Consider the following 14,613-nt stretch of genomic DNA (forward strand, 5'->3'; position numbering starts at 1 on the left):
ACAGGATGAACATTCAAAAGGTTTCGCAAAAATACAGCAAAGCCTTTTTTTTCCACTCCCTTTTCTAGCACCAATTATCTCTGTCCTTGACGTGCAACGTGTCTCTCCTCATGCTGACAAATTTCAGTCTCACTACAAGGTTATGGGCAACATCACTAAGAAAATAAAAACAACATTATGCAAATTATTATTCCATACAAGTGCTGTTTTTATCTTCTTATTAATTTTGTTCTGTACTTAAAATGGCGACATTTACAGGACAAATCACAATTAATCTCTCTTGTGCATCACATGGACAAACTCTGGTTATCGCCAGACAAGAGGGTTACTTCAGTTTTCACACTTTTGCTGCCACCTGATGTTCTCTGAGTGAACTGCAGGTTTCACAAATCAAACACTGTAACTGGCCGAAAGAAATTCAACTGAGAGTGACACAACTCGTGACGTTATCTGATGGGTTTATTTTGTTTTCCGTTTATTTTATTTACAATGTTAAAACAGTGCAGCCAAACACAAAATAAATAAAACACTGAGTCATGAAAAAAAGAGGGGGACATCAGAACAGCAACAGGAGCTTCATGCAGCTAATACAAGATTGTCCAGCAATACCTAAAAAAAACAAACAAGCTGACTCTTCATGCTTTACAGCCACTTCATCGACCCAAAACAGATCCAAAGAAAAGTTTGTCCGGTTCCTTGCCGACATATTCTGCTCTTCTGTAAATCTTCTCTCCTCTCTTCATGTTGTTCGAGCGTTGGAGGGGTGTTTATTTGTCCACAGGTGTCCAGCAGATGCTTCAAGGCAGCCTGATCTAATTTGCAAGTTGCCTTCTGTTCTTCACCAGCAGCTCACAGTCTGCCGTTTTTACCATAAGGCACTTAGTTAGACATGTCAGTACTGAAATTAACGCTAGCCTGGCTGAGCAGGAACAGAGCGACAAGCAGGTTAATATAATGCAGCTAAAAAGTTTGAAAAGTATTATACAAAGATCATGATGTCTCCTGGGGAAATCATAAATGTGGTGGTGCTTGAAAACCGACAGTGTTCTCAAACATAATCCTTTTATACATTTTGATTTTTCTTCCTTTATGAGCCTGGAAATCCATTCCAAAAATAAAGTTCAGAGATTTAAATGCTTACACATACATTAAACGCTCCTTCGCTTTTCTCACATTTTGGTTTTCATGCAATAACAGTTCAATGGCCATGGCTCTCATACGCTGTGACAAGAGGCAAAGTCCCGCCCCTTCCACTGTGCCCCATGGGACCTTAACAATAACACAGTTGTCGATTTGAGACAAAAAAATGCTTGATGTGGGTTGAATTGTGCAATGAAACACAAACATGATGTTTGTCAATTCAAAAGATGATTTTGCAAGTCAAGAAAGTCACAGCTGGTCGCGAAGATAGTAAAATACCACTTGGTTTTGTGTCAGATCGCTCAGTAAACTACATCGTCTCGGTTCATGTATGTCACCAACTTCAACATAGCCGTCACCTCGGCACAGAAAAAGGAAGTCTGCCTGTATTGACAACTGTATTGTCAGTTCTGTGAGCTGGTTAATACACTATAAAATCTGACAAAGTGACTTTACCAAAGAAAATCAAGGAAACTGATTTCCTCAAAATTACCAAGCAAAGTAGACTAATAATTTTAAAGTTGTTTAAACTTTTTAGCTCAAATAACTTAAATTTTATCATCTACTTTCTTGGTAATTTTGAGGTAATGGTTAACTTTTACACTTTACAGTGTATATGGGAGCAGGTGTACAGTTTTGGTTTTTGGGGAGCGTTAAACAAGACAACGTCACTTGTTGATGGCTGTTGGGTGTGTAGTCTTTCTAATTCTGTATTTTCACAGTCTTACATCTCATTTTTATGACAAACTGTGACTTTTTAATTGACAAGCATGACATGTGTATTTCACGGCACAAATCAAATAGAATAAGACAATTACTCACTCACATTCACTACCATGCATAGTTTTTCTGGATTAAGGCCGGACGGGGTGTGACTTCGGCTCTTTATTGTGGCTTTGTTGTTCTTATCCAAGTTCACTCAGACGATAAACTATTCCTGTACAGTACATTTGACTGACATATTAACAAAAAAGTCTTTCCTTGAATAAGGATATACAAAAACCATCAGGTGAACTTATTGAATGGCTTCTTCAGCCAGCCCAGACAACAACACATTCAGTGTTCTGCAACATCTCACTTTACTTATCTTACATACCAACATGTCCCCAGTGTTTACCAGTGCTGACTGAAAGGAAGTCCCAAAACATCATTTATATATATAAAAAAAACATTTTTTTTCATTGCCCATATAAGTCGTCAGTCTTACAGTAGTTAAGGCAAAAAGTAGTCTTTGTCACGGGCAGTGGCTTCTTCAACAACAATGTCCAGTGTGTCTGTATGCGTCTGATATTATACTTTAGTTTGTGCATTCATGCATGTCTTTGCGTTGTGATGGTCTGTCCTCCTTCTGTCAGTGAGGTCAATGTGAGCGTCAGCACTCTGTGAAACATATTGAGCAGCTACTCTGGTTCTAATATTGTTGCAGGCCTTCAGTATTTACTGTAAAACACTGATATAGATGCACAGTATTGATTGACTACCCAAGGCCAGCCATCAGCGGACTACGGGAGGATATAGATCCAGTCAGAGCGTAGCGAGTACTGACACAGTACAGAGTGCACAAGATGTCATGATCTCAGTCCATGTGCACGTATTTAGTCCGTTAGTTCCAATGCAAAGACAGAATGAGTGCCACACATGGTGATTTGAATTGATTCAGTCTGTCAGTGCTTCAGGGGGGAGTTACGAGGTCCCGTCGCTCCAGTGCGTGGCCCATTCCTTTTTATGGAGGGCTCCTGACTTCTCAGTCTGGAACTGTGGCCGGTCCTCGCGAGGAATCTTCACCGCGTGGTGCTGAGGCAGTTTGTCTTTGTAGTGGGCCCGCTGGAAGAAGCCACACTGTCGGCAGAGGAAGGAAGAAAGCAGATAGGCAGACATAGAGGAAGAGACAGGAAGGGAAAACAACTGTTAACTGATGGCATGTGTAAGAATGCGTTTGGCCTTATTTCAGTAGATAAAATGGTCTGCTTTCCAAAGTCATGCACTGCAAGAAACGTATAAATGCTATTTATTCCACTTAAGTAAAGTCTTCTAGTTCATCCCAGACAGATAAGAAGAAAAAGTGATTATCTGATGACCTTGTGCAGTCAAGGTGACTATTTAATAAAACATCCACCCAAAAAGCACATCCACATGCTCTGCACTTCTACTTCAGCATCAGTCTTAGGTGTCCTTGATTCACACTCCAACGCCAGGCTGCCACAGTGCGGTTAAGAAAAATTGCACACATTAATACAAACTAAAGCACCTTCTTATACTAATAAAAAAAAAAAGTTGATTCTGGCACCTGAAAAAGCCTCTTGGTCATGAAATGCAATTAAAATCGGTGTGTTAATAGATTGATAACCGTGTGTCAAGCGCAGCGTGAAAATGAATGGTCCTCATAGATTGGTGCCAGAATGAACAAGCAGATAATTAAACTGTAACGTCGACAGCAGAGGCACAACACACAGCACAGCAGGCATCTGAAAGCCCTGAAGAAGAGATGGCTGGATGGTGTTCAGTATGCAGATTAAAAAGAGAAAACAGTGCTCGAGTAAGGAATCACTTTATAATCCATTATACAACAAAACGTGTTGCTGTCCATGATGCAGTGAAAGAAGGCAGCATAATGGCGTTCACGTTGTTTCAGAGAGACATGATGATATGAACATAAGCACAGCTAACTGACCATTCACTAAGCCCCTCCCCCAATTAGCCATTGTCAATCATATCTCAGCAACCTTAACTACACACGGTTGTGAGCTGTAATCGTTAGCATGCCTGGCTAACTGGCTTACTATTTACAGTAGTAACTTAGCATTAACATATTCACAAGCCAACTCATTAAAACTAGCTAACTATTGCCAGGTACATACATCATCGGTTACTTCTCGTCCTAAAAGCCTTTGTTCTTGTGATCTTTAAAACTGGAAACCGTAAAGCGTTTAACTCATCTCTGTCGTGTTTGTCCGAGCATGTAGGTCAAGTAAAGACAGCATCAGGATGAAATCTGCTGAATTTGTATGAAGTCTGATCCTACATTTTTCCTTATTATAGCTTAGCTTTAGGCTGAAATACAAAACAATGCTGTAACCAAGCCCCCAGAAAGAGCGTCACATGATGCACTGCGGCCCAAAAAGAGCTATAAGTGAAAGGCCCACTGTTTTCTCTCTTTTTTATTTTGTATTTGCAGTTTGTAGTGTTAGATATCGCTCAAAATCTGACACCATAAAGTAAACTAAATACTAAGCGTGGCATCAGTAACTAAGGGGATTGGGGCTTAACAAATGGTCAACTGTCTGCCATCCCACTGCTGCTCTCTGTGTGTATTTGTTTTTAAGAGTGCCAAAATGTGCTAATACTTCATACTATAATGAACACCACCAGCCACACCAGAGTGAGTCTGGGAACAAAGCGATTGTTTACCGCTTGGAGGGAGAGGAGGAGGGGAGAGCAGGCCAGAGTGCAATAGTCTTTATATTATAGTTCTGATGCCTGCTTCTCCGCCTCCGAGGGTTGGACCCCCAAATGGGCGCGGTAGAAGTCCGTGTCATAGTGTGGGCGCTGCTGACTGCGCTTGAAGAACCCACACTGGGCGACAGATCACCACAGGAACAAAAACAATGGGAAATGAAATAGAAAGGGGATTTAGGGATAGAGAGTCCCCAGATGACAGTGAGAAGAGACAAAACAAAATGGATGACACACAGAGGACACACAGAGGAAAGGAACAGATGAGAGTGAGCTGGAGAGAATAAAATGATTATAGGACAGAACAGAACAAAGCGGATAGAAATAATTGGACTAACATGGAAAGTGATGACAAAACACCAGCGGTGTAATGGCCGGAGGGGACAGGGATGAAGTCAAGGAAACTATAAACCTGTTATGCACCCATTATCAATATTAGCTATTAAAGGTGCAGTTTGTAAGATAGTTGATTTACTGAGTCTCATTCGCAGATGGTCAAATACTGACGGCTCGACCTACTTACCCAGAGTATCAGTATTTGACAATCAACTACCTTTTTGCATCATTAAAGTACATTTTAATGAGGCACAAGTGTCCAAACTAGCCTTCCATCTTGAATATTTCAATACTTTTTGAAACAACCTTTCACATAAATATCCGTTTTGTGACTTAGGACATAGAACAAGAAGGTGTAGGCTATAGAAGGTGTATAGAGAGTAAAAGTGTTACCTTCCACAGTATGCAGACCAGTACAGTCAGCAACAGGCTGCCTGCCAGTACGGCTATGGGGATGATCCACCAGGGGATCCAGTACTGGTCAGCGAGACCAGGCTCGGGATAGATCATCACTGGAACCTGGAGAGGGAGGGAGGATGCAATCTCAATGAAAAACAGAAGATATACTGTACACCACTGCTCAAGGTTGCATTAATCTCTAACTCAGGTCAGACATGCCTGTGATGATAACAGGTGAATTTTAAAAGAGCCCATATTTAAGATAAACCCTACTTATATGAGGAAAAATACATCAAAACGAGATGATGATCTGAAGTGTGGGTACCTGTGCAGCAGCATCCTTGAGGACCAGGTGTTTGATGGTGGACTTCACAGTGATGTTGGCTCTGACCAGCAGCTCCAGAGCACTGACTGCTGCGAACTCCTGAGAGACAGAAAACAGCAACAATCAAAACCATTTCAACTATTAACACTCATAATGTCCCTTTAATATTAATATTTCAGCCAATAATATGTGAGCAGGATCTATAATCGTCTATAATCTGGATTTATGTTTGTATTTACAGCCATCATTGATATTAGCTAAGACATGCCCATCACAACATATAATAAGAGCAATGGCTAAAACTGGGAATAAGACCCATGTCAAAAAGTATTTCAGTTGTATTAAAAATCATGTGGAAATGAGTCAAGCCACAGAAGAAATCTACCACTTCAAACCCATTTTATTGGATTCTCAAGGAAAAAGCAAACACCATGTCAGCTGGATATTTTCTTGTTACTCTTGGATCTCCATCTGAATATGAAACCAGCAGCTGCAGGTGATTCAGAGGTCAAAGCTGACAGCTGTATTCACAGTTTGCTGACCGCCTTGACATCAAAGCTTCAGTCTGTACATGCACTTGCTGCAGTGATCGGTCATTCACATGCATTTGATCAATGTTAGTGTCAGCAGCAGCTGTAACAGCTGGACGGAAGCTGTGCTGGGCTGTAGTTCCCAAAAGGAGCTGATGAAATGATTACAGGATTTTTCTTTTTTTTTTTTTTACCTCTATGAAACTGCTGTTCCACAGCCTGGCGTGGATCTTGAGGACGGCCTGACCAGAGAAGCTGTGGAGGGGACACTGAAACAGGATACAGCGAGCCGACCCCAAGAGACAATCCTGGAGGACAAGAATGACAGTTAAACACTCTGGGGACAGACAGAAGCAGCTATAAAGGTGGTGATCAACAAAAGTAATGGAGCCTGCATCTTTTCTATTGTGCAACTATGTTGTAGGTGTGTTTGGTAGCCTGTGAATACAGCAGCAGGCAATCAATAAATCCTGGATTAGCATTAATAACTCATGTTTTCCCAAAAAATAAGTACATGTACAGTATATCCTGTCAGAGCCCTTGACCGAGGCACTGGCCTTACAGCCGGAGTCGGTCCCTCGACACCACACTGCTGCTAAGGGATGAGTTAAATGCAGACAAGAACACTGAGTGTGACTGTATGTGAGAATAAAGCATCCCCTTCACATTTCCTCTGTGTTTCAGTCGTCTTCTCTCTCCTCTCGCCTGCTCTCTTCCTTTTCCTTCTTACCAGTTTGAGTGACTTGCGTCTCTCTGAAGCTGCCACAGCCGGGGTGGTTCTTCCCACGCTGCCTTTTGTCTTTACTTGACCTTCTTCCTCTGGGTAGGAGCGGCGCGTTCGCCCAACCTTGTGAAGGCGACACAATTACACAGGCAGAGACGTGTCAGTCTGGTTGAATGGTTGAATATTGCTTAACAACGTGTTAACAATTGTAATTTAAAAGACATCATTCACTAACCACTTCTTTTTCTTGATCTGGATGGAAAATACATTATATTTAAGGAGAAAAAGGAGTTTTTATCGTCTTACATATGCATCCCAACATGAATACTCATTTTCTCTCCGTTCTGTGAATGCCAGTAAAGTACCCAAAGTTACCTTAGTAAAAGTATCTGATGTTGTACTTAAGTATCAAAAGTACTAGTACAAGTAATTACACATATATTTACATGTATGTATATGTTGTAAACGGGTCAACTGACTTTATCTGATTGCAGATAAAACATTAATCAACCACATCATCTGTAGCAGAGAAGGCTCGATGCAGACTGAGTTGAACTTAGAAAAAAGTCTTTAGTCTTTATACTGTAGCTGCTGTTGAAATAGGAAATCCTGCTTACTGTGTTATTAACATGCAGTGGAAGTTCTGTAAGTGAGGAGTTGGAGAGCTTCAGAGGATTCAAAGCCTCGGATGGGGTGCACTGTGAGTCTGAGTGCCCATCAAACTTCAAGCTGGCCGGATACAGGAGCCATTTCTCATTGGACAGCTCATAAGGCCACATGATGTTGAGGAAGGCCGAGCCGAGCGTCTGCAGAGCTTGACCAGGGTTAGCAACCTGACGGAAAAGACCACATGTGAGGAAACTTTGCAGTTTTATCTCATATCTTAATTGACAGATTATACAAGATGTGTACACCTGCATAGATACACACACACACACACACACACACACACACACACACACACACACACACACACACACGCTCACCACAAACTCAAAATCCACAGGGCTGCCGATGTCCTCCAGACTGGTCATTGCACTCTCTCCCTTCACTGTCCCGCTAAAGAACAGCTGGTGAGGACGAGCAAGCCTGCAGTGAAAACACAATCACATCAGTTGGTCTGACAGCTGCAGACACACACACACACAAACACACACACACACAGCGTCATATATATATCTGTTTACAAGGTACAGTAGTCTGAGATTATAGCCAGTCTGTGATAACTGCTAGGGGTCAAGATGAATGTATTTAATATGTGGCCACAGAGTTTAACACACCTTGACAAACAGCAGCCCTCTGACCAGCCAGTGCAACAAATAATCAATAAGTTGACGACTATTAAATTAATTGGCATCTATTTTTGATAGATCGAAAAATCGATTTGAGTAATTTTTTCAGGAAAAAAAGCCTATGACAGTAAACTGAGTATCTCTGGGTTGTGGACAGAAACCAAAGAAATGTGAGGACTTTGGTAAACACTGACTGACATTCATTTTTAAACACTGAAGGATGTCACTCACCCGCTGACAGACAGAGGGAGCTCTATCACCACTTTAGCAAACGCTGTGACTGGTACCAGGTCAGGCTGCTCACTGATACTGAGGACAAAACCATGAACAAACACAGCGATCAGAGCATTATGTAGTCCAGACAAGTGAGATATCTGCAGTTACATAATCGAAGCTTGGTGTGAAAAAAAGATGTAGAGGGCTTACGTTGTCAGAGCCAGATCTGCTGTCAGCTCAGTGGTCGCAATTGTGATGTTAGATGTGCTCAAGTTGATGGAGAACTTCAGCTAAAAAAGGGAAACATGAATGGATATTTCAGACAAAGAAATACAAAGTTTTACATTTAAAGCTGACCAAAGCATGACTAGTGGCAAATTATGCTGATTTTGTTTCATATTGAAGGAAGGAAACATCAAAAGGCATGAAAGTATATGAAATTATAAACCAATTTGTATCATTTTAATCCATTTTCAATGCTGACATTCCTCCAAGCTTTGACTTTTGTGTCTCCTCACCTTAGTGTCTCGTTTCACAGGGTTTCCCAGGTCACATTCAATTTGGGAGCCATTCTGGTTCGCCTGGCATCTCATCTACAGTCGGTCAGGATATCAAACAAACACTATCAGCAAAAACAGAAACACAGACAGACACGATCTCACCTCTACAACACCACAAGACATACCTGAGGTGGGACTCTGGAGCCGGCGTACGACAGAGTGTTCGGGAGGGAGATGAGCAGCTGAGCGGCATGAGCGTCATCTCCGTCCTCCTCGGGGTTCAGCGGGTCAGAGGGCATGTTGATGACGGTGATCTCCAGCACCACCAACCTCTGGTCTGACAGGGAGAACACCTGCACATCATCCTCATCTCTACATGAAGGGAAAGAAGAAGGGAAACACACATTTACAGTTGTGTACAGAGACATATTATCACACTCTGAACAAGCTCTGCAGATACTAACTTTGGGAGCGGGATGAAGAGGTCGGAGTGCATAGGTCTGGTTCCAAACTGGTACTTCAGCTTCAGGTTGCTCTGGCAGATTTTGTCACTGCCGCATCCTTCTCGCAGGAAGTTCACCTTCAGATGGTAAATGAGACGGGCGTCAACTCTTTTATTAAATCTCAAAGCATATTTAACATCTACTTTTTCGGTTTTTGATACAAGATTTTATTATTATCATTGCATGATTAATATTGAAATGTGTTTATATAACAAACCCTGCAGCATAAATTAGAGGTATAAGGGAGAAAAATGACTGCATGGGATGCGGCCATTGAATGTGTGTGTGAGATTTTACAAAGGTAAGAATCAGCTTAAGGCTCCAGGGGAGGATGCTGACTCGAAAACATCCCAGTTTACGCTGCTTTATGTGTGTAAATGATCTTCACAGCAGGTGCATGTTAAGAAACCATCTTTTCACAACTGAATCAAAGCAAGAAATCCAGGGTTTATACCACTTTGAATCCCTGCGTTGCTACAAAAGATCTCATTTATCCATGTTTATGTTGTTAGCCAAAATTCATTAATCAGCTGGATATGATTTACGTGTCATAATTTTGGCTTTAACATCCCTTAAAAACCCTGAATGTGCCTCATCAAGCTCGACTTGTTTCTACACTAATCCGCGGGCAAGTGTAGCCCATTAAAATCAACCCAGACCATAAAATACTTGCGCTTCCTTTTTCGGTACAGACCTCAGACTGCAGTGTGTTAGAGGGGTAAACACTCAGTACAGGCGCCAGCTTCTCCAGCTTCTTAGCTCCTGAGTGTCTGCGTGGTGGCACAGGCTTGATGGTGTGCGTTATCGCCAGTGAGATGGGACGCAGTTTGTCACGGATGCTCTCCTGCACGGACAGAGATATGAAAAAGATTAACGGACAATCAAACACTGGGTCAAAGACTTGGATTGTAGTGCTAGTGTGGGTATTATTTGAATATATTGAGTGGAAAGGAAAGTATTCAGTGCCTTGAAACTCAGTACAATCTTTAAAGTAAGATTATTTCTATTTATTTTTGATATCCCTTACAATAATTTCATTTTCAAAATGTGAACGTTAAAAGTTAATGTGAATTGGACATTTTTCAAGTGGTTGCCATTTTTGCAAATAAATGAGATTTCCACATGTGAAATATATACTTTCATACTGTATATGAATTACAAATATTCACATGGGAATTAGAATTTCCACAATATTTCAATGTTAACATGTAAAAAGACGATAAAGTCACGTGAACTGGAAGTTTTTGTTATTTATAATGTACATTTTCTATATAAATTCAGAGGTGTGGGCTTTTTTTCACATGTGAAACAAAAAGTGGCACATGCAATTTCACATTCGCACACATTATTTTTTTATAATGCAATTGCCTTTTTTCACATATGAATGAAATATATGTGGTTGAATTTTTTAAACACGTGGATTAGATTTTTCACATTTGGAAACAATAAAAGACAAAAACATGAAACAGAATCACCAATTAATGTTTAGAAGCTAAGCAAATAATACAGCAATAAATAACTAAATATGCTGTTTCTGATCTGGACGACATGAACGCATAGAAGTTACTTACATGGAGCTGGAAGGTAGCAGTGGTGCACACAGGGTGTAGCTGCCGATGCAGCGCCACTTCTTCAGTGTGAGTGTATTCCGGCTCCAGGGACCTGTGGCCCAGGAAGTTGACGCGGTGCGGGAGGCCCAACTTCCTGCGCTCTGTGTCGGCTTCAAAGTGCACCACCAGGGCTTGAAGGGAGCAAAACGGTGAGCGATGCATGAAGAGAGATGAAGGGATTGAAAAACCAGAAATGTCAGGACACACACTGAGAGCACTTAAAGAACCCACCAGGGGCCGAACATATAAGAAACCCCCCATCTGAGGGAATACAGTATTACACAGCTGTGATTTAATCAAAATAAAGTCTAACGTTACACCGCAGATAGGGTTACTTTTCACTGTAAATAGAAATGACTGCTGTCACGAAGAGGGTGAGCTGAAGTCCCACATGAGAGGAGAACAAAAATGGTCTTGACTTACTCATGTGTGGTGAGTAGTTTTCTGGGTGGGCTTTGAAGGTGAAGCAGGCCTTGACCTCCACGCTAAAAACAGCAGACGGGGAAAAGTGCAAAAAAACACCTGTGTTACAGTGTTTACAACAGGAAAGGAAAACCAGTGGCAGTTTAAATATTGGTCACGCCATCAGCTCTTACCAGACTCCCCCTCTCCCCTTGCAGTTGTGCTGCTCCAGATCAATGTATTGAGGGTTGATGGATATTTCTCTGATCACATGGATGACTGGACGAGACCTTAGGGACACATAGAAAAGATTGATTGTGAACATGCAATATTTATGATAAGACTTTACGTACTGTATCTTTCAGAGCTAAGAATTTGGCCTTTATGTTTCCTGTGCATCAAATGCATCTAATTTGGGTTTTCAAACAAATCTTTTCTCACCTGAAGAGAACCACTGAGTCATTAAGAGAGCCCACTGCAAGGTCTGGGTACTGGTTATTATCAATATCCAAACCACCTGAGATGGAGTATCCAAAACGTCTCACATCAAAGTCACGACCATCCAGCACCTGATGGGACAAGAAACACAGATCAGTCTTCATGCATTCAGACACATACAGCTCCTCCACATACAGTTGTATGAAACTTAGGACTCACCTGAGCAGGTTTGGTTTCAATTCCAGCATCTGAACCTCTGTAGATGAAAACTTTGCCATCTCCATCAAACGGTGCCCCGACAGCAATATCTGCACAGATGTAGAAAAGTGAAACTGAGTTAAAGAAATCTACACCAATGACAGCAGCAGTACAAACTACTAATCAGTGTATCCGTGAAGCCTTAAGGTCATGGCTTTGTGTTGTCCTCACCGCCGTATCCGTCCTGGTCCAGATCTCCGATGTTGCTGACCGTCATTCCAAACATGGAGTCGTAGGTCCCGTTGAGACGGATCGGCCGTGCCTGATCGTCCCAGTGGCCGAAGGGGTTCAGGTACACGTACACAGCTCCACCGATCTCTGCTTTACGGTCGAAGAAATTAGGAGCTCCAACAATCAGATCTGTCCAGCTGGGAACAGAAACACAGGCAGAGAATTAAAAAAACATTTTAAAAAATGATAAAACACTGAAGTGAGGTTTGTTAGCCCCTTAGTTTTGAAAACCATTCCCTCTCATTTACAGTCACCCTCTTTACTTCAGTTTTTTCACTAACTTCTGCTCTACTACATTTCAGAGGCAAATATTGTACTTTATTTGGGGGGGGGGTTTGTTTGCTGACCCTTGGTCCTATCCTTCGCACCTGTTAATCCACAGTTGTGTACCATTATCTACGTCATGATCATGCAGACTGACTCCTCACCCGTCCCTGTTCAGATCCGCCGTAGCCACAGAGTACCCAAATGAAGACGCCAGCTCCTCCCCCCAGAAGATGTGCTGCGGCACCAGCCGGTACACGTTGTCTTTCCTCAGCAGCACCACCGCCCCCGTGTGATTGGCCCGAGGTGCACCCGCCACGAAGGTCAGCTCCCCGAGGCTCATTATCCCCATGGCTGAGTCAACGGAAAACCCTAGAAGAAGAAGACAGGAAGAGAGGGTCAGGGGTTAGTATTGACCATGGGGCTCAGAGGCCGGTCTCCTCTCAGTGTAGCATGTTCTGCTCATCTTGTTAATAATGAAATGTGTGCCTTAAGTGACTATTGATTATATGTCAGACTCATGATGGGTGTAAATGTCCTGTGTGCTGTGTTTGCTAGCGGAAGACGATGGCCGTGAGAGCAAAGAGGCTGGTCGTGACGCTAACAGAGGGAGATGTATGGAGCTTCACCTAATGTCTCATGAGATTCATGATGCTGCTGCTCTGTATCAGCTGCCTCCAGTGAAGGCAGTGTGTAAACATAGTGGGTGGACGTTAATCAGATTTATAACCTAAAGCAACTCCTCTTTTGTGTGAGTGTGCATTGTGTACGTCTCTGTGTGTGTGTGTGTGTGTAGGAATGTGAGGATGCATATAAATCAGGTAGAGCAAAGGAGAGAACAAGTGGAGGGGGGAGGTGTGTATGTGTGTGTGTGTGTGTGTGTGTGTGCATTTGCTTCATGACAAGACTGTGTTGAGATTTTATGATCGAGCCGTGAAAAATAGCACATCGTATCAAACATTTCACCTGAGTAGAAGCAACCACATGCATTTGCTTCACCAGTCTGAAACCATGCAGAAGGTGTGAGGAGGGAGGGTCGTTTGTTAGACCTGAGTAAACATGCAGAGGGAGACGACAACAGAGACGAACACTGGACAGCTCCAGGGTGGCAGGTGTGGAATGCAACAGTCTGCATCGCAGGTCCTGTAAAGACCTAACGGACGGAGACAAAAGGTGCTACTTTTTCCACACAGGGTGGCTTTTAACACACAGGCTGTTACAAGGTCGTCTCTATTAAACTAAATGGGGAGTGGAGGCTTAAAGCAGAAAAAGCTTTTAAAAGAGGCCCTGAGACTACACTGCCATTCAGGCTACCAACCCCCAGTCTTTGCACTTTGACTTTTTATTTTACAGTGAAATTGCACGTATACATATTTTTTTGTGTATACACAGACCTACACATCTTCATTGTACTGTACATATAATGTTGTCCTGTGTTGAATATTCTTCTCTATTCAATCGTAACACCTATATTGTTGTTTTATTCTGTTCTAATTTATAATATTTGACCTGTTTATACATTTTCTGTGCGTGAATCATGGAAGGGGCTACAACTGCAGTTCATTGTGTAATTGTGTATTGTATAATGTCAACAAAGCTGAACTTTAAAAAATATAATTTGCCTAAAACAGGGACTTTAGGTATTTTCATTATATGTGAATTTTCTATATAACTCTATTACATAAGTTCAATGTAAAGTGTCACAATTAATGCAACATTTTTTCTATAATGTTGAGTCAATGTGACTCAAGTAAATAACTTAGTCTATTTAAATCACATTAATGCAGACTTATACATAAATGTATGTGTTTTTTCAGTTCTTACGTACACTATAAAATCTTACTAACTAAAATCGAGTGAATCAATTGCCTCAAAATGACAAAGTGGACTATTACATTTAAGCTGCTGAAAAGTTGACTTTACTAGGTAATTTTGAGGCTTACTCATTTTGTTTAAGTAAAGTCAACCTTATGCACTTCACAGTCTATAAAG

General features: G+C 41.7%; 1 protein-coding gene across 3 annotated transcripts in view; it reads right to left on the reverse strand.

The window, feature by feature from the left end:
* Nucleotides 1-441: 441 nt before the first annotated feature.
* Nucleotides 442-14,613, reverse strand: part of itga7 (integrin, alpha 7) — a 34,446-nt gene continuing 20,274 nt past the window's right edge. For 2 of the 3 annotated variants that reach the window (XM_084349260.1, XM_084349259.1), the window contains exons 6-25: nucleotides 12,786-12,993; nucleotides 12,298-12,494; nucleotides 12,088-12,176; nucleotides 11,872-11,999; nucleotides 11,625-11,720; nucleotides 11,452-11,513; nucleotides 10,990-11,159; nucleotides 10,113-10,262; nucleotides 9,380-9,495; nucleotides 9,101-9,287; nucleotides 8,934-9,008; nucleotides 8,626-8,705; nucleotides 8,431-8,508; nucleotides 7,894-7,996; nucleotides 7,525-7,740; nucleotides 6,914-7,030; nucleotides 6,378-6,491; nucleotides 5,654-5,752; nucleotides 5,323-5,448; nucleotides 442-2,979 (exon numbers count right to left, since the gene is read on the reverse strand). In XM_084349260.1, the coding sequence (XP_084205386.1) occupies nucleotides 2,824-2,979; nucleotides 5,323-5,448; nucleotides 5,654-5,752; nucleotides 6,378-6,491; nucleotides 6,914-7,030; nucleotides 7,525-7,740; nucleotides 7,894-7,996; nucleotides 8,431-8,508; nucleotides 8,626-8,705; nucleotides 8,934-9,008; nucleotides 9,101-9,287; nucleotides 9,380-9,495; nucleotides 10,113-10,262; nucleotides 10,990-11,159; nucleotides 11,452-11,513; nucleotides 11,625-11,720; nucleotides 11,872-11,999; nucleotides 12,088-12,176; nucleotides 12,298-12,494; nucleotides 12,786-12,993 (2,567 nt within the window). In that variant the 3' untranslated portion in view covers nucleotides 442-2,823. Of the gene's footprint in view, nucleotides 2,980-4,548; nucleotides 4,714-5,322; nucleotides 5,449-5,653; nucleotides 5,753-6,377; nucleotides 6,492-6,913; nucleotides 7,031-7,524; nucleotides 7,741-7,893; nucleotides 7,997-8,430; nucleotides 8,509-8,625; nucleotides 8,706-8,933; nucleotides 9,009-9,100; nucleotides 9,288-9,379; nucleotides 9,496-10,112; nucleotides 10,263-10,989; nucleotides 11,160-11,451; nucleotides 11,514-11,624; nucleotides 11,721-11,871; nucleotides 12,000-12,087; nucleotides 12,177-12,297; nucleotides 12,495-12,785; nucleotides 12,994-14,613 lie in introns of all 3 variants that reach the window. The other variant, XR_014622317.1, reaches the window with a different exon arrangement.

The sequence above is a fragment of the Pagrus pagrus genome (assembly GCF_965226575.1).
Source record: "Pagrus pagrus genome assembly, chromosome: 3".
Taxonomy (NCBI): domain Eukaryota; kingdom Metazoa; phylum Chordata; class Actinopteri; order Spariformes; family Sparidae; genus Pagrus; species Pagrus pagrus.